The sequence below is a fragment of the Esox lucius genome, chromosome 9, assembly GCF_011004845.1.
Source record: "Esox lucius isolate fEsoLuc1 chromosome 9, fEsoLuc1.pri, whole genome shotgun sequence".
NCBI classification, from domain to species: Eukaryota; Metazoa; Chordata; class Actinopteri; order Esociformes; family Esocidae; genus Esox; species Esox lucius.
This window is the reverse complement of record NC_047577.1, coordinates 2,329,209-2,348,988: the sequence shown is the minus strand read 5'-3', so window position 1 is coordinate 2,348,988 and position 19,780 is coordinate 2,329,209. Positions and strand designations below refer to the sequence as shown.

The 19,780-nt window shown below is 39.7% G+C and overlaps 1 protein-coding gene across 5 annotated transcripts in view; it reads right to left on the bottom strand.

The window, feature by feature from the left end:
* LOC114839778 (zinc finger protein 883-like) overlaps positions 1–18,610 on the bottom strand; it is a 32,532-nt gene extending 13,922 nt beyond the window's left edge. The window contains exons 1-3 of one of the 5 annotated variants that reach the window (XM_034294039.1): positions 18,134–18,610; positions 17,382–17,495; positions 6,971–8,017 (exon numbers count right to left, since the gene is read on the bottom strand). In XM_034294039.1, coding sequence (XP_034149930.1) covers positions 6,971–8,017; positions 17,382–17,495; positions 18,134–18,461 — 1,489 coding nt within the window. In that variant the 5' untranslated portion in view covers positions 18,462–18,610. Of the gene's footprint in view, positions 1–166; positions 270–1,396; positions 1,622–5,664; positions 8,018–10,208; positions 10,320–10,427; positions 10,913–14,771; positions 16,523–17,381; positions 17,496–18,133 lie in introns of those variants that run through there. The other 4 variants (XM_029122075.2, XM_029122074.2, XM_029122076.2 and 1 more) reach the window with 4 other exon arrangements.
* Positions 18,611–19,780: the final 1,170 nt, after the last annotated feature.

The following is a 19,780-nucleotide window of genomic DNA, read 5'->3' as shown; positions in this document are numbered from 1 at the left end:
CAAGTTACCATTCTAGAACAATGTTACTGATTGTAAAGCCACTAAAAATGATTCTACAACACCACTGATCACAGCTGAAAGACATAGGACTCAATAGTTAAAGCATTTACATTTATAAACTAATGATGTAGAGCTTCAGATCACGTCTAAATAAACAAATACTCACCAATGTCCTCCTGGTCATCGTCTTCCAAAGTGACAGTAATCTCTCCTTCCTCCTTCACTCCAAATATGTCTTCCTCTAGATGTGACATTGATTTCCTCTGTTACTGCAAAAATCACATTGAAAGCAGTGATATTGATTTGGCCTAATTTGATTGTCTTTTCAGGATCCCTGGGTAAAACTCATTCCACAATACACAGTGTCGATAAGCCGGAGGTAGAATACTGATGAAAGAATCCAAAACAACCCACCAAAAAAATTAATAAATTGAGAAATGGGGAAAGCTGCCAAGCCATCAGTCAATCTGCTAATCCGGGAAGTACCGAACGTGCCAAGCCAGGGGCGGTGACATAAAGGCGACAGAAACTAACAAAGGTATGTGGAAACAACAAAACTGCCAACATTAATACATTTATGCAGGCCCTGCCAAACCTCTCTCTTCTTTACAATTCCAGAGGGGAGAAGCCAAGTCAGCAAGCAAGAGGCCTCCCTCAAGGGGAGATCTGTGGCTAATTCTGGGACCCAGGAGTGATAAACAACATGCAGTGACAGAAAGTGGCGATTGTTCTAGGTAAACCTAGATGGACAGTCACACTGATGAGTGTGGGGGATGTGGAGACATGCCAAGAAATGTAAGAAAAAACACTAAAGCAGACATGACATTTGCCAAGCGGTAAATCGGTGAATGCAGGTGTAAGCTGGGTATTTCATAGCAGGTGGAGGTGGGGCTTCCGGCGACTACTCAACTGAAGGGACTACACATCAGGCATTTTTGTATTTGTTTTCATGCATGTGCTTGACGCATGCAAGTTCCCATTGTGGCACCGAAGTGACTAACCTGAAAGAACATTCTACCCTGATTGAAACCATAAAATTCAGGCAGGTTCAGTTTAGACCAGTGGTATTCAACTCCCCTACGTGGTCCGAAGCATTACGGTTGTCTGTTCTACCTCATTATTACACCCACTTGGTTCCTCAGGTCCAAATAAATCCCAAAAATAAATATGGAGAGTAACTGGCTTTGAGGTCCAGAGTAGAATACCCCTGGTCTAGACAATGCCATGCAGTGCAACAGCTAGAGTTGTTAAAAGTATGTCTAATTCTGCATGTTTTGTTGGAGGAGAAACTCTAATATCAGACGGCCGCACTCCATGCAGCTTCAACAAAATAGCTTGGAACAACATATTCAAGTGTTAACTTCAGCTGGCTTTTTGCAGCTGTTTAACAACTCACAGTAGTTATTTGGATCTCCAGTCTGTTCCTCTTCTTCCTTCAAAGTGACGGTAATCTCATCCTTCTCTTTCACACCAAACACGGCATCCTCTTTTATCAGAGATATATCCTCACTCTCTTACTCTAAAAGTCTCTCCCTTTTCTCTCACAAAAAAACAGTATATGGTGATGTTAACAGTGACAACTCACGCTTCATTTTCCTCTTTCACGAAGGCTTCTTCCACCTTTTTTCAGCAGGGCTGCAGTATTCCAGTGAGCTAATAGTCAGATCAGCGTCTTGTGAGCAACATTAAAGACCAACGAATTACTTAAAAACTGAGATAAATTGAGTTTATTAATTGTTTGAGAACATGTACCTCTCAAAACATTGACAACAATTCAAATATGATCATATTTAAGAGTAATCTCGATAAAAAGTGGGTGTTAGTGGGTGTTAAAACACGTTCCAAGGATATGAATAATGCCAATGACTGAATATGGAATACAGATTCCCTCATACAGAAAAAACTATTCCATACGCCGCAGTGAATGTATTGTAGGAAATGTTCAAGAGACTCTATAGATTGATTATATGCAAAAAAATCAAGGGGCACTGTGTATTTGCAATTGTTGCTGGTGTTTTACTCCGCCCACCCCATTGGCCACAATGCAACTCAATGGATATGAAATATATATTGCTCTATAAAAAAAAACTGTTCTATATGCCGCAGTGAATGTATTGTAAGAAATGTTCAGGAGAGTGGATAGAGTAATTATATGCAAATAAATCAAGGGGCACTGTGTATTTGCAATTGTTGCTGGCGTTTTACTCCGCCCACCCCATTGGCCACAATGCAACTCAATGGATATGAAATATATATTGGCCTATAAAAAAAATAAGATTCTAAGAAACCACTCCTTCGTTGCCCAGGCGGTGTGTTTGGGATCATTGTCATGCTGAAAGACCCAGCCATGTTTCATCTTCAATGCCCTTGCTGGTGGAAGGAAGTTATCACTCAAAATCTCACGATGCATGGCCCCATTCAGGGGGACACGTCTGGCACTGCAGGACACGTCTGGCACTGAGTCCCTGGCGGTGTAGTGTGTTACTGATGGTAGCCTTTGTAACTTTGGTCCCAGCTCTCTGCAGGTCATTCACTAGGTCCCCCCGTGTGGTTCGGGGATTTTTGCTCACCGTTCTTGTGATCATTTTGACCCCACAGGGTGAGATCTTGCATGGAGCCCCGGATCGAGGGAAATTATCAGTGGTCTTGTATGTCTTCCATTTTCTTATAATTGCTCCCACAGTTGATTTCTTCACACCAAGCTGCTTACCTATTGCAGATTCAGTCTTCCCAGCCTGGTGCAGGTTTACAATTTTGTTTCTGGTGTCCTTTGACAGCTCTATGGTCTTGGCCATAGTGGAGTTTGGAGTGTGACTGTTTGAGGTTGTGGACAGGTGTCTTTTATACTGATAACAAGTTCAAACAGTTGCCATTAATACAGGTAACGAGTGGAGGACAGAGGAGCCTCTTAAAGAAGAAGTTACAGGTCTGTGAGAGCCAGAAGACTTGCTTGTTTGTAGGTGACTAAATACAAACCCGATTCCAAAAAAGTTGGGACACTGTACAATTGTGAATAAAAACAGAATGCAATGATGTGGAAGTTTCAAATTGCTATATTTTATTCAGAATACAACATAGATGACATATCAAATGTTTAAACTGAGAAAAAGTATCACTTTAAGGGAAAAATAAGTTGATTTTAAATTTCATGGCATCAACACATCTCAAAAATGTTGGGACAAAGTCATGTTTACAACTGTGTGGCATCCCCTCTTCTTTTAATAACAGACTGCAAACGTCTGGGGACTGAGGAGACAAGGTGCTGAAGTTTATGAATAGGAATGTTGTCCCATTCTTGTCTAATACAGGCTTCTAGTTGTTCAACTGTCTTAGGTCTTCTTTGTCGCACCTTCCTCTTAATGATGTGCCAAATGTTTTCTATGGGTGAAAGATCTGGACTGCAGGCTGGCCATTTCAGTACCCGGATCCTTCTTCTATGCAGCCATGACATTGTAGTTGATGCAGTATGTGGTCTGGCATTGTCATGTTGGAAAATGCAAGGTCTTCCCTAAAAGAGACGACGTCTGGATGGGAGCATATGTTGTTCTAGAACTTGGATATAACTCATCATTGATGGCATTGATGCCTGCCCATGTCACACGCACTCATGCAACCCCATACCATCAGAGATGTGGGCTTCTGACCTGAGCACTGATAACAACTTGGGTTGTCCTTGTCCTCTTTAGTCCGGATGACATAGCGTCCCAGTTTTCCTAAATGAACTTCAAATTTTGATCTGTCTGAGCACAGAACACCTTTCCACTTTGCCACAGTCCATTTTAAATTATCCTTGGCCCAGAGAAAATGCCTGCGCTTCTGGATCCTGTTTAGATACAGCTTCTTTTTTGACCTATAGTTTCAGCCGGCAACAGCGAATGGCACGGTGGATTGTGTTCACCGACAATGTTTTATGGAAGTATTCCTGAGCCCATGTTGTGATTTCCATTACAGTATCATTCCTGTATGTGATGCAGTGCTGTCAGAGGGCCCGAAGATCACAGGCATCCAGTATAGTTTTCCGGTCTTAACCCTTACGCACAGAGATTGTTCCAGATTCTCTGAATCTTTTGATATTATGCACTGTAGATGATGATAACTTCAAACTCTCTGCAATTTTTCTCTGAGAAACTCCTTTCTGATATTGCTCCACTATTTTTCGCAGCAGCATTGGGGGAATTGGCGATCCTCTGCCCATCTTGACATCTGAGAGACACTGCCACTCTGAGAGGCTCTTTTTATACCCAGTCATGTTGCCAATTGACATAATAAGTTGCAAATTGGTCCTCCAGCTGTTCCTTATCTGTACATTTAACTTTTCCGGCCTCTTATTGCTACCTGTCCCAACATTTTTTGGAATGTGTAGCTCTCATGAAATCTAAAATGAGCCAACATTTGGCATGACATTACAAAAATTATCCGTTGAGTTGCATTGTGGCCAATGGGGTGGGCGGAGTAAAACACCAGCAACAATTGCAAAAACACAGTGCCCCTTGATTTCTTTGCATATAATCAATCTATAGAGTCTCCTGAACATTTCCTACAATACATTCACTGTGGCATATAGAACAGATTTTTTTTATAGCCCAATATATATTTCATATCCATTGAGTGACATTGTGGCCAATAGGATCCAGGATGGGTGGAGTTTAATGCCAGCAACAATTGCAATCACACAGTGCCCCTTGATTTATTTGCATATAATTATTCTATCCACTCTCCTGAACATTTCCTACAATACATTTTTACCATATACACTAAGCAAAGTGTCAAAATCGATACATAAAATATTATTAAAATCGCGTTTTACCGCGGACTTCTATTTTGAAGGCAAAATAGGAAGTCTTATTGTTGCTATGGAATCTCTAATGTTGCCAGCATGACGCTAATCATAGTCAGGGATGTTAGCTTGCTAGTAAGCATTAGCAATTAGCCGACTGCTACACCAAGGCCATCTTAACCAGCGAACTAGTATTGCACACTGTATATTGAGTCAAAATGTGTGTATGTGTTTTTGATTATTTATTTTTTTACAAACGAAACGATTTCAAGCTTCAAAATATCGGTTTGATGTCAGCTAGCCTGCTACCATCATTCTCCAGCTACCATGGTAGCTGAACCGTAGCGGTGTTCGGTTGTTGAACCGTCGTCACGCTAGAAATGAAATCTGAGACTCATCGCCACCTGTTGACTGGAGTGGGTAATGCCGTTCGGGAAAACATTCACTACATGATTTATTCACTAGACGTTTTAGCTCAGGGGTAAACAAACACGCAAGTAAATTGACCTCCATTATTGTGCTTTTCATGATTTCGCTATAAATTCCCTGTAAAACTCTCCCTGTTGGGTATTGAATTGCAAAGCAAAAAGAGCACAATCAAATGTATGTCACTAAGCCCTTTCATTTCAGCAGTTGTCAAAGTGCTTGTAGAGACACCCAGACTGACTCCCCAAAGAGCAAGCCACAACAAGATATTGAAACTACAGTGGCTAGGCTCAACTCCCAAGTAGGGTCAGGAAAGCATGTTTTACAAAGTCGTTTGGTGTCACATTAGCTTTTTCGACACAAGCTTGAGGGATAATTTGAGTTCTACTGGTGAATGGCATGCCAATACTGCTAACAGTATAAGCCATACGCTCAAACTACATACTCGAAAGGTACAAATCCAATGTTCAATGCCAATTTTATTGGAAAAATTGACAGTCATGAAAAGGAAATACTTCATAAATTAGGGCATAACATTTATGCAATTAGTATTTGATGAAAACCCCAGCATGGCATTGTCAAATTTCTAATTTCTTAAGTGAGAAAATCACAAAATTGAGCGAAATTGACTGCACTGTTATATTGGAGGGTTTTAGGCTCGTTATGAAAAAAGTATTTAGTAAATATCCACCATCTTTGATATGGCAGACAGTTACTATTTAGAAGTAATCTGGTTAGGACAAGCAAGTTAGGGAAGGAACACAGAACTCAATTCGGTGAAGGATGTGTCAGCCAATGAATTAGACTCAAAACATTTCACTACTGCAGGTGGAGGTAAATCATCAACATAAGCCTTGAACTCAATCGGAAAGCAGGTCAATCAAAAATTGCCTTCGGAAGTTGCAAAACATAACTTGCTTTTGTGTTGCATCCAGGCACTTGACTTCATAATGGTTTAGAATCTACACCCTCCACCATTTTAGGTAGTCAGTAGTACCTAAATAGTTTATTTACAGACTTGAAATACAGTCATAGAAGTAAAACAATATACATTTATGTAAATCAGTTAGCAGATGCTCTTATCCAGAGGGACTTTCATTAGAGAAAGCATACTTTTTCGTCCTGGCCCTATGGGCATTTAATCCATTACACTGGTTTACAAGCATCATGTTGTCAGCTGAGTTACATGGGACCGACCTTCATATAGAGATAGCCCTCACTGGGGAATCCAAGGAAAGTTACCTTATGTTTCCTCTTCTTTCACTTCTATCTCATATTCCTCCACTTCTCTCTCTTCTTTAATTTCTCTCTCTTCTCCCTCCTCTTTAATAATCACATTCAAAGTAAAGGTAGGTTTCACTCTGACATGTATTCTCTCATGTTTCTGTAGAGCATTTGCACAATGGAAAAGCTTTCCGCATTGGGAGCAGTGGTAAGGCTTTTCTTTATTATGTACTTTCTCATGTCTCTTAAGGGACGCTTTCTCACTAAAATTCTTCCCACATACAGAGCAGTGGAAATGTTTTTCTTCATTTGTTCCTTTCTCATGTACTTTCTCATGTCTCTGAAGTGTTACCTTCTTACTAAAACATTTCCCGCATTTAGAGCAGTGGAAAGGTTTTTCTCCAGTGTGTACTATTTGATGAGTCTTTAAATTACTTGAAGAACTGTAACTCTTCCCACACTGAGGGCAGGGGTAACTCCTACGACCAGGTATCGTTGATGTCCTTGGGTCAGGGAATATAGTACTATTTCCCTCGGTCTCACCTATTCTATCCCCGACACTCATTTCCCTCTTACCCTCTTCCTCTTTAACAGTTACATCGAGAGTGTGGGCAGGTCTCTGTCCAATGTGTATCTGCTGATGTGTCTTTAGGTTTCGTTGCTGAGAGAAACTTTTCTTACATACAGAACACTGGTAAGGCTTTTCTTTGCTATGCGATCTCTGATGTTTCTGTAGGTCTCCTGCAAAACGGAAATTCTTCCCGCACTGAGAGCAGTGGTATGGTTTCTCCCCTGTATGTATCCGCTGGTGTTCTTTAAGGGTTCTTGAATTACTTAAGCACTTTCCGCACTGTGTGCAAAGGTAAGGCTTCTCCCCACTATGTACTCTCTCATGTCTATTAAGGTTTAGTTTTTCACTGAAACACTTGCCGCACGTGGAACAGCGGAAAGGTTTCTCTCCAGTGTGGACTCTTTCATGAATCTTTAGAGCTACTTCTCTTGTAAAACTCTTCTTACACACAGTGCAGTGGAAAGGCTTCTCCCCTGTATGAGTTATTTCATGAATCTTAAGGATTCCTGCCCGACTGAAACTCTTCCCACATTGGGTACAGTGGTGGGGCTTCTCCCCTGTATGCACTCTTTGGTGCTCTCTAAGTCTTCCTGAACGATTAAAGCTCTTTCCACACTCAGAGCATTTGTAAGGCTTCTCCCCTGTATGTACTCTTTGATGTTGTCTAAGACTTCCTGAACGATTAAAGCTCTTTTCACACTGGGTGCATTTGTAAGGCTTCTCCCCTGTATGTATTCTCTGGTGACTTTTCAGACTTCCTAGCAGAGTGAATCCATCCCCACACTGAGAGCAGTTGTAAGGCTTCTCTCCAGTGTGTGATCTCTGATGACTCCTTAGTTCTCCTGCCCGACTGAAGCTTTTCCCACACTGGGAGCAGGGGTATCGCTTCTGTTGTTTGAGCATCAGGTGAGCTGGACAAATAACATTTTCATGACAGCAGGGCTTCTGTTTGCCTTGTTTACAGTTTGTTGATGCTGCACAACTGGCACCGCTGCCTGAGCCTGGGTTTGAGCTTTGTTCTGTAAGAATATAAACACACTGGTTAAAGGGGAACAACAATCATGTTCACCCACTCAAATTGTCAAGCACCTCCCCAAAAAATATTTTTATCCTCAAACTGTGTACAATATATCTCACTTTTACATATAACAATTAATTCCAAAACAAAACATAGATACTGTACATTACTTGTTTAAGAAATATATGGTGGGATTGCCTAAACATATGAAACAAAGTTGGTGGGGACTCTAACTTGAATGGTTCTAGAAGTACTGTTAGAAGTTCAATCAATGCTAATTATGTAAATAAATGTATTCAAATGTTGATAAGCATTTAGGATTTTAATTGGAATAGCCTAAGAATGTAAAACAAAGTTGGTTTAATCTCTCTAGCTTCAACGGTTTAAGAGATACTGTTTAAGGGTTAATTAAAAGTAATTACGCAAATTAGGCTAACAGACAAAACAAAGCTAACTTGTTCTTGCCATATAGAACAAATCAAGATATACCAATAGGGGTTGAATAAATTATGCAAAATACAGCAATAGGTATAGTCATATTCGATGAAGGTTTATGAAATGTACATTGGGATAGCCAAGATTAGAACGAATATTAGTTTGTTCTCCCTAAGATGAACAGGTCAAGTTATCATGTTTTATGGTAAATTAATCCTAATTATCCAAATAAGACTAATTACCATGATCATAGTCGATAAACGTTTAACATTATCCCAATTTGCCAAAGGTGGTTTGGTCTCTATAGCTTGAACAGTTCAAAAGATTGAGTCTTAGAGGTATTTGATGTTAATTATGCGGATCACTGTAATTAGTATTGCCATATCGACTTAAGAAGTTTACATTGGGATGGTTGAGACATCCCAATGTAAAAAACTATGTAGAAACAAACATGAAATAAAGTTGGTCTCTCAACCTGGAATGAACCAACAGGGGGTGCAGAAAAGCCCATGAGCCATCCATGGAGACATTTTTTGAAATGTTCTAAAACCAGCGAATGAAATGTATCATAACATTTACAGTGGATATAAAAAGTCTACACACCCCTGTGAAAATGCCAGGTTCTTGTGAATGAGATGCCAGGTTCTTGTGAATGAGGCACATCTTGACTTGGCAATATTTGCCCACTCTTCTGCAAGCTACATTTGGGAATATTAACAGTAGGGGTATAAGTATGTGTCGTCTCAATACTAAGCAATTTAACCCCAAGCAATGGGTTCTATTTCACTATCTGGAGGCTATGATTTGACACAGTGCAAACATTTCATGTTCTTGTGAATGTGAGCCAACTAGCTGACGAAAGACATCATAATGAATACAATGTACGAGATGTTTTCACACCCCAAGACTTTTGCATGTTGTGGAACGAGGTGTGAAGAGATTTCTGGGGGCGGTTCTTGTTTACATCAAGCATTGAATTACTTTAAAACACGGAAACAACTAGATTGTTTGTACATTTGGACAGGGTCACATGTTGTTGTCTTTTCTCTCCGGGACATTGGATTTGAAATGAAACAATGACTAAGAGGAGCGAAGACTGTCAGCAATAATTTGAAGGCATTTACATCGATATAACGTGAATAGTGTAGGATTTAGAGGCCTTCCTATACATAATCCCTCCATTGTAGGGGACAGTGGACAGCCCTTCCTATACATAATCCCTCCATTTTAGGGGACAGTGGACAGCCCTTCCTATACATAATCCTTCCATTTTAGGGGACAGTGGGCAGCTCTTCCAATACATAATCCTTCCATTTTAGGGGACAGTGGGCATCCCTTCCAATACATAATCCTTCCATTTTAGGGGACAGTGGACAGCTCTTCCAATACATAATCCTTCCATTTTAGGGGACAGTGGACAGCCCTTCCTATACATAATCCCTCCATTTCAGGGGACAGCACTGTACCTCACTCAAAGGCACTTTGATCATTTTGAATGGAACTGAAACTAAATGTCTCTCTGACTGCTTCATCCAGCAAGTCAAGGCCACATCACTCACCATATGTAGAAGCTATACATTTTCAAGGAGGTGATGTAGCTATAAACAGGCCGCTTGTAAAAACAGTTGAACGTCCCGTCTGGCTCTACTAAACCACTGATTACAGCTAAAAGTCCTAGGAGCCAATAGTTAAAGCATTTACATTTATAAACTAATGACATAGATCTTCAGATTACGTCTAAATAAATGAATACTCACCAATGTCCTCCTGGTCATCGTCTTCCAATGTGACAGTAATCTCTCCTACCTCCTTCACTCCAAATACTTCTTCCTCTTCTCTAACTGTGATGTTAATGTCCTCCTGTTTCACTGTAGAAATCACATTGAAAGCGGCGATAATGAATAATTAGTTTGGAACAACATATTAAAAGTGTGAACTTCAGTAGAGTTTCTGTCGGTCTTTAAGGCAACACTCACTGTAGTTAATCGGATCTCCAGTCTGTTCCTCTTCTTCCTTTAAAGTGACAGTCATCTCCTCATCCTCCTCTTTCACTCCAAAGACGGCATCCTCTTTTTTTACAGCAACCCCCTCCTCCTGTATTACACTGACAGGACCCCCCTTTTCTTTCATTCTAACAATATCACCATCTACTTCTTTTTTAACAGTAACAATCCTCAGTTCCTTCTCTTTCACCAAGGCTTCTTCCTCCGTCCAGGCCTCTTTTTCAGTATTTACGCAGAAATGCAGTGAGTTCATAGTCGGGGATGATAGCTTGCTAGTGAGCATTAGCGCTTATCGATTTAGTGTTGAGCCATCTTAACCAACTAACTGACACTATAAATACTGAATTATATGGACCAATATACCACTTGATTTGTTACAAAGAAAATGGTTTCAAGCATCTCGGTTTGACGTCGGCTAGCCAGCTACCATGTTAGCTGAACCGTAGCGATACTCTGTTGTAGATGCGTCGTCACACTAGAAATATAATCTGAGACTCATCGCCACCTGTTGACTGGAGTGAGTAACGCCGTTCAGAAAAAATATTCAGTACACGATTTATTCAATACGCGTGTTAGCTCAGGTGTAACCAATCACATTCCAAATCACGCAGCTAAGTTAATTGGCATCCAAACATGTATGTTCAATTGTGGTCCTTTTTATGAATTATTGATCAGTTCTGTTGGAATTTTAAAAAACAACAACTTAGGAGCACAGTCAAGCCCATGTAGGGACCAATCCCAACAGATTTCGCTATAATCACTAGTGAAGGGACACACAAAGACAATCCCTGGGAAGGCTCAGGCATTTACACTGTTATACAAACTATACACTCAGTACTTTACATTGTGTTGTCACATGAAAAGATATAATCAAATATTAGCAAAAATGTGAGGGGTGTACTCACTTTAGTGAGATACTGTATGTAGTGTGTGGAAGGACCCAGGAAGTACTGTTCATAAGCTTAGCAAGCCCTATAAGTGATATTACCACAGGAAGGTTATGAACAGTACTTCCTGGGTCCTTCCACATGCCACACAACAAAGAGAAAAGTTCAGTTCCAATAGTAACAAAGATAATAATAATAGCTTGTGTTTGTGAAAGGTGAGGGGTTATTTAACTTTTTGTGTGTGATGTTAGACTTTACAAAGGGTCTCAGTGGGTGAAATATCTCTAACATGTGACAATGCTTTACCTCATATGACCTGTAAAGAAGTACTGCAACAAACACTGACCATGGCAGGCATAGTTTGTATGTGCTGTGTGTATAAGCTTTTTGAGGTGTATTAAGACAGTTTCTCTATATCTGCACTCAGCAGGATTTTCAACAAGCATTTTCATTGATTCCTCATCACCGAGGTATTTTGACCATAACATAACATTTAAAATAAATTTTTTAGAGACCCTTGAAAATGTTACATTTGGTTGCCTTTTGTTTTATATGTTCATATACACAATCTTGAGGATATCAAGTTTCATTCAGATCAAAATAACCCTAAACGGTATTTCAGACCTATCAAAGTCTTAAAACGGGTTATACAATTCACTAGCAGGTGGTTGAACGAAGACACTCAATTTGAACCCAAGTCTATGAACGCGATAGGGGAAAACCTATATTCTACAATCGAACAAGCGTCATCACTGCGCAGATCATTTAAGAGGCTCAAAGGTGCTTCCACTAGCTACTGACTCAGGGAGGTGGACACTTCCACCAGCTCCAAATACAATATTTCAGGTATGTATTTTTACAGTAAAAAAATAAATAAATCAAAGCAGGAATAAAAAATTAATTTATGAGGCACAGAAAAAAAATCATTGAGGTCATTGATGTGGCACATTTTCAATAGTCGCAGCATATAAATAACCCTGCTGATGTCCTCATTCCAGTCAAACAGGTGTGATCTAGTTGCATTTATCTGTATGTGTGGTTGGACTGCAGTTTAGGCTCCAGAGGAATAGCTGAGTCTTCAGCTTTTAAGAACAAATACCAGGATTATTTTTAATTGGTTAACTCTAACTGTAAGAAAGGCACTCAAAACTAACCAATGACATCACCCTTGGAATTAGCTCCCGCCCACCAGCCCGCCGAACCCTCAGTTACGCTTACCACATGCCAATCGGTTCAGGTTAAGTGGTTTCTTAAGTTCACCAGTGTGTCCCCATGGGGTTTAATGTGTGAGACATTGGTGATGTTGTCCTTGCTCTGTACCCAGACAAAAATACTTTTTCACCAAGACTAGACTAAGGCCACAATCTGGTTAGACCACTGGCTGCCTATAGAAGATGCTGACAATCCACATACTAATTGAATCACTTGAACCATCACATTATTTTGGGAGGAACTAAAGTATTTGCCCTGCAAAGGAATTACATGGTCCCCATTCTAGAAAAACTCCCTAGTTGGTTCGGGCAGAGGAATAACTCTAGAGAGGAACTTTTAATGTTACTTTACAACATTTATGGCTTAAAGGTAAGTTAATTTCTTTAGCTAGGTACCCATTCCTCACTAACCACGTCAATTGACTTGGTAAAAGTTGGGTGTAGTAACTTCTGGCTTGAAATAATCAAGCTAGTTATGTTTTTGGATGCAAGCTTGAAGGATCATTTTAATTCTGCTGGTGTCTGTTGAAGCTGCCTGCATAAAGGTTGCATCAAACTAAATGAAGTGGCTCTCAAAAGTATTCACCCCCCATGGACGTTTACACAATTTATTGTGTTACAAGATGACATAAAAATGAATTTAATTAGGAGTTATTGCCAATGATCAACAGAAAAATGTCCATAATGTCAAATTGAAAAGAAAAATCTACAAATTGTTCCAAATGAAGTACAAAACAGAAAATTATTGATTGCAGATTTGCTAGAGGCAAATATAGCAGCAATTACAGTCATGGGTTTATTTGAATCTGTGTACTAGCTTTGAACATCTGGATGCAGTTATGCTTGTCGATTCTTTGCAAAATTACTCAATCTTTATTAAATGTGAACAGGACCTTTGGTGATCTGCAACTTTCAACTCTTTCCAATTTATCTCAATTGCGTTGTGGTCCAACTTTTGACTGGGCCACTCCAGGACATTGACCTTGTTTTAAAGCCCCTCTAGTGTGGCTTTGGCTCTATGTTTGGGGTCATTGTCCTGCTGGAACATTAATCTTCTCCCAAGTCGCAGGTCTCTTGTGGATTTCTTCGAGGTTTTCCCTGTACTTTACTGAATCCATTTGACCCTTAATTTCCATAAGCCTTTCAGGCCCGAATGATGCTGCCTCCACCATGCTTCAGGATATGGAAGGTGTACTCAAGATGTGCAGTCTTAGCGTTGAAACCAAAAGCTTTATTTTGATCTCGACAGACCATTCAATCTTCTTCCAATTGGTCTGTCTCCTACGCCTTTTTGCAGTTACTGTTTTGAATTAGTCAACTGGATGAGACTTATGAACTGAGTTTGGAAAGGATCAAAGAATCCCCCAGGAGGGCTCAGCCAATAAATTAGACTAAAATTTCACAACTCCAGGTTAAAGTAAATCATTGACCACAGCTTAAACTCATTCTTAAAGAGGGATGATCCGAAGTTGCAAAATGTGTAACTTGCTTTTGTATTGCATCCATGAACTTGATGTTATAGCTGTTTAAAATCTACACCTTCCACTGTGGTATGTAGTCAGTAGTACCTGTGGAGTTTATTTACTGACTACCAAAATAGTCATAGCAGTAAAATAATATACATTCTCATAGTTACTTATCACTCTTATCCAGAGGGACTTATATAAGTGGGGGGTTGCGGTTGGTGGGTGTCCCTTTGGTTGATGCCTGGCAATGTGGGTGGATTGATTTCCTGCCTGTTGGGCCCTGTCCGGGGCCTCCCCCGGGTAGGGCCACAGTGTCACCGGACCCCCCCGTCTCAGTTTCAAGGTGTTACGCTGCTATATTATTGTGCTGGGGGATATGAGGAATGCACTACTAACTTTTCTCAGTCTCCTCCAGTTAAAATTTTTAGGAAGAGATGGGGTCCTGGTCCACACCTGCGGATTACCTAGTTTGGGGGGCCCGTTGCTGTCCCTGTCCACCTGGTCATACTTCTGACCTAGTCTAAAATCAAATAGACTCTGGATTTAGCCCAGAGAAATGTATTTATTATTCCAATTGGACTCTTAATATCTCACCCGGCACAGCCAGAAGAGGACTGGTCACCCCTCTGAGCCTGGGTCCTCTCTAGGTTTCTTCCTAAAATTCGACCTTCTTAGGGAGTTTTTCCTAGCCACTGAAATTCAACACTACTGTTGTTTGCTCCTTGGGGTTTAAGGCCGGGTGTCTCTGTAAAGCACTTTGTGACAACTGCTGTTGTAAAAAGGGCTTTATAAATAAATGTGATTGATTGATTTGATTGATAAGTGAGGGCTTAATGTTTCATACGCATTTGACTTGGCTCCCTGGGAAATGTACCAACAACCCCTGGCTTTACAAGTGCAATGCTTTATCAGCTGAGATACATGGGACCTATTTCATATAAAGACAGCTCTCAAAGGTGCTGCTATCAGAAACCAACTGTAAAGATGCAAAGAGGCCTTTACATTCATATTGGGGTTTACTTATGTTCCCTCTTTCTTCATTTCTATCTCATCTTTCTCCATTTTGCTTTCTTCTTTAATTTCTCTCTCTTCCTCCTCCTCCTTAATAATCACATTCAAAGTAAAGGTAGGCTTCACTCTGATATGTATTCTCTCATGTCTCTCTAGGGCATCTGCAACATGGAAATTCTTTCCACACTGGGAGCAGTGGTGAGGCTTATCTTTAGTATGTACTTTCTCATGTCTCTTAAGGGATGCTTTCTCACTGAAACGCCTCCTACATACAGAGCAGTGGAAAGGTTTTTCTTTACTTGTATTTTTCTCATGTACTTTCTCATGTCTCTGAAGGGTTACTTTCTTACTAAAACTGTTCCCACATTGAGAGCAGTGGAAAGGTTTTTCTCCAGTGTGTACCATTTGATGAGTCTTTAAATTGCTTGAGGAACTGTAACTCTTCCCGCATTGAGGGCACGGGTAACTCCGACGACTAGGTATTGTTGGTGTACTTGGATCAACTGAACCTGTACTGCCCTCTTTCGCAAAAATTCTCTCTCCCACACTGATTTCCCTCTCACCCTCTTCCTCTTTAACAATGATATTGAGCATACTGGCAGGTTTCTGTCCAATATGTATCTGCTGATGAGTCTTTAGGTTTCGTTGCAGAGAGAAACTTTTCTGGCATACAGAGCAGTGGTAAGGCTTTTCCTTGCTATGTGATCTATTATGTTTCTGTAGGTCTCCTGCAAAACGGAAATTCTTTTCACACTGAGAACAGTGGTATGGTTTCTCCCCTGTATGTATCCTCTGATGTTCCTTAAGAGTTCTTGAATTACTCAAGCACTTCCCACACTGTGTGCAGAGATAAGGTTTCTCCCCACTATGTACTCTCTCATGTCTGTTAAGGTTTAATTTTTCACTGAAACACTTGCCACATGTGGAACAGCAGAAGGGTTTCTCTCCAGTGTGAACTCTTTCATGAATCTTTAGGGCTATTTCTCTCAGAAAACTCTTCTTGCACACAGAGCAGTGGAAAGGTTTCTCTCCTGTGTGAGTTTTCTCATGAATCCTAAGGATTCCTGCCCGACTGAAACTCTTTCCACATTGGGTGCAGTGGTGAGGCTTCTCCCCTGTATGCACTCTTTGGTGTTCTCTAAGACTTCCTGAATGATTAAAGCTCTTTTCACACTGGATGCATTTGTAAGGCTTCTCCCCTGTATGTATTCTCTGATGACTTTTTAGACTTCCTAGCAGAGTGAATCCATCCCCACACTGAGAGCATTTGTAAGGCTTCTCTCCACTGTGAGATCTCTGGTGATTCTTCAGTTCTCCTGCTCGATGGAAGCTCTTCACACATTGGGTGCAGGGGTATCGCTTCTGTTGTTTGAGCATCAGGTGAGTTGGACAAATAACATTTTCCAGACAGCAGGGCTTCTGTCTGCCTTGTTTACAGTTTGTTGATGCTGCACAACTGGCACCGCTGTCTGAGCCTGACTTTGAGATTTTTTCTGTAAGAATATAAACACATTAGTTAAAGGGGAACAACAATCACATGATCACCCATTCAAGTTGTCAAATTCCTCGAAAGCAATTGTTATAAATAAAAGTTCAAACGGTGTACAAATCATCTCACAATTTCACGCCTATAACAATCCATTCCTATACAAAATACAGACGCTGGGCAGTGATGAAATAGTTTCCTACATGTACAGCCTTATCAACAAATAGACAAACAACAACATGAACCTATTCACCCATCTGACACGTGCTCATTAATATTTATAAGGCTTGACATTTGAAACCTTGGGTCAAAAAGGCAAATGGTTAAAAACAAAAAAAGACATGTAGGGAAGTAAATGCTGAGTGCAAGTTCTATGGTTTACCTGGTTTGTTCCCTCAAGCCTGAACTGGTAGATATATACAGTTTTAGTGGTAATAAATGGAAATTAATTCATGTGGTTATGAATGACAAATGTTCAACATTTTAAATTGGGCTAACAATTTTTAACCAGAAATTATTCAACTTTTTCCAAATTGGATAATCATTTCCAGTTAGAGTGAACGGTTGTAATACAAAGGCAATTGTTATAAACGTTTATATGATCACAACTGGAACAATTGTGACTTCAATGCTTCATTGTAAAAAAAGGAATTACTTTGAAATACATACACTACAGCATTCATTGTTAATCTCAGTAACTCTAGTGTAAACCAAAGCACATTTTGAAATAATTACCCACACATGCTAATGTCAAAGTGAATATACAATGCATTACAATTTGAAGAGTGTGACAAGATTTGTTGTTTTAACATTCATAAACTAATGACATAGATCTTCAGATCACATCTAAATAAATGAATACTCACCAATGTCCTCCTGGTCATCGTCTTCCAATGTGACAGTAATCTCTCCTTCCTCCTTCACTCCAAATACGTCTTCCTTTTCTCTAACTGTGACATTAATGTCCTCCTCCTCTTTCACTGCGAAAACACATTGAGTAGTGATGTTGCTTTTAAAGCTGTAATGTATTGGATTTATATTGGCTAGCACACTACCCGCAAGTTTAAACCGTTTTTGAAAGCGTCGTTATACAGGAAGCATCATTCGAGAGACGCACTTATTCGAGCCCCAATCATCACTTTCTGACCGGATTTAGTAGCGCATATCATAATTTTATTAGTTGACAAAATTACGGTTTATCAGAAAGTTTAGAAATAAAAAATATATAGTATGAAAGGAAAATATACGTTTTGATATTTTCCAAACATGTTCAATATTTTTAAAATAATCCTTGACATGAGGGTTAGGAATTTCATTAAAAACTATTACAAATAAAAAAAACATACTCTTAACTAAAAAATTTACTTCTTTTCAATAAAAAACAAGTTTTTGGTATAAATTATTCCTGAAAAATGTAAAACATCAACTGTTTGAATAGGTCAACAAATGGCAGAGGGCTGAAATAATTATCTTTTGTTTTTAACTTTTATACTCCCTATGGGAGTATAAAGTCCTACTGACTCTACTCCATAAGACACTAGCTTTAGGATAATATTTAGGAACAAATTGAAGTGTAAACTTCAGCAAAATGTTGGCCGGTCTTTAAGGCAACACTCACCGTGGTTAATCGGATCTCCAGTCTGTTCCTCTTCTTCCTTCAAAGTAACATTAATCTCCTCCTCCTCTGTTTTCACCGCAAAGACGACATCCTCTTCTTTCACAGGAACATCCTCCCCCTTTATTACCCTGGAAGTCTCCCAATTTTCTTTCAGTGAGAAGTCTTCTTTCACTCTAAAAACATCACTATCTAATTCTTCTTTAACAGCGACAACCCTCTGTTCCTTGTCTTTCACCAAGGCTTCTTCCTCCGTCCAGGCATTTTTTTCAGTAACTACGCGGTAATGTAGCGAGCTCATAGTCAGGGATGTTAGCTTGCTAGTGAGCATTAGTGATTAACTTAGTGCTAGGCCACCTTAACCTGCTAACTAACATTATACATCATTATTTAAATGTACCAATGTACCACTTGATTTATTACAAAAAATGGTTCCTTCAATATCTCGGTTGGACGCTGGCTAACCAGCTAACATGAGAGTTGAACATCTGCGTCTTGTGAGCAACGTTAAAGAAACACTTCCGGGTCACGAAAATCTGGAATTTTTCAAAATAAAAGAGACCAACGAATTACTTAAAAACTGAGATAAATTGAGTTTATTAATTGTTTGAGAACATGTACCTCTCAAAACATTGACAACAATTCAAATATGATCATATTTAAGAGTAATTTCGATATAAAGTGGGTGTTAAAACACGTTCCAAGGGTAAAATTCAGACAATGCCAATGACAGAATATGGAATACATATTGCCTCATAACTAATAAACTATTGAATATTCCACAGAGAAAGCAGTGTAGGAAATGTCCAGGAGAATGTGTAGAGTAAGACAAACCTGTCTAATCATGGGGAACAGTGTGCTACATCTAGCAACACAATATTTGCACACCCTCTTTTTCCACAATGTAACTTAATGGATATGAAATACATATTGACTCATACAGAAAAAACTGTTCTACACGCCACAGTGAATGTATTGTAGGAAATGTTCAGGAGACTCTATAGAATGATTATATGCAAAGAAATCAAGGGGCACTCTGTATTTGCAATTGTTGCTGGTGTTTTACTCCGCCCACCCCATTGGCCACAATGCAACTCAATGGATATGAAATACATATTGGCATATAAAAAAAAAACTGTTCTATACGCCGCGGTGAATGTATTGTAGGAAATGTCAAGGAAGGTGGATAGAGTAATTATATGCAAAGAAATCAAGGGGCACTGTGTATTTGCAATTGTTGCTGGTGTTTTACTGCGCCCATACCATTGGCCACAATGCAACTCAATGCATATGAAATACATATTGGCCTATAAAAAAAAAAAAATTCTATACGCCGCGGTGAATGTATTGTAGGAAATGTCAAGGAAGGTGGATAGAGTATAGAACAGTTTTTTTTATAGGCCAATATGTATTTCATATCCATTGAGTTGCATTGTGGCCAATGGGGTGGGCGGAGTAAAACACCAGCAACAATTGCAAATACAGAGTGCCCCTTGATTTCTTTGCATATAATCATTCTATAGAGTCTCCTGAACATTTCCTACAATACATTCACTGCGGCATGTAGAATAGTTCTTTTTTTTGGCCAATATATATTTCATATCCATTGAGTTGCATTGTGGCCAATGGGGTGGGCGGAGTAAAACACCA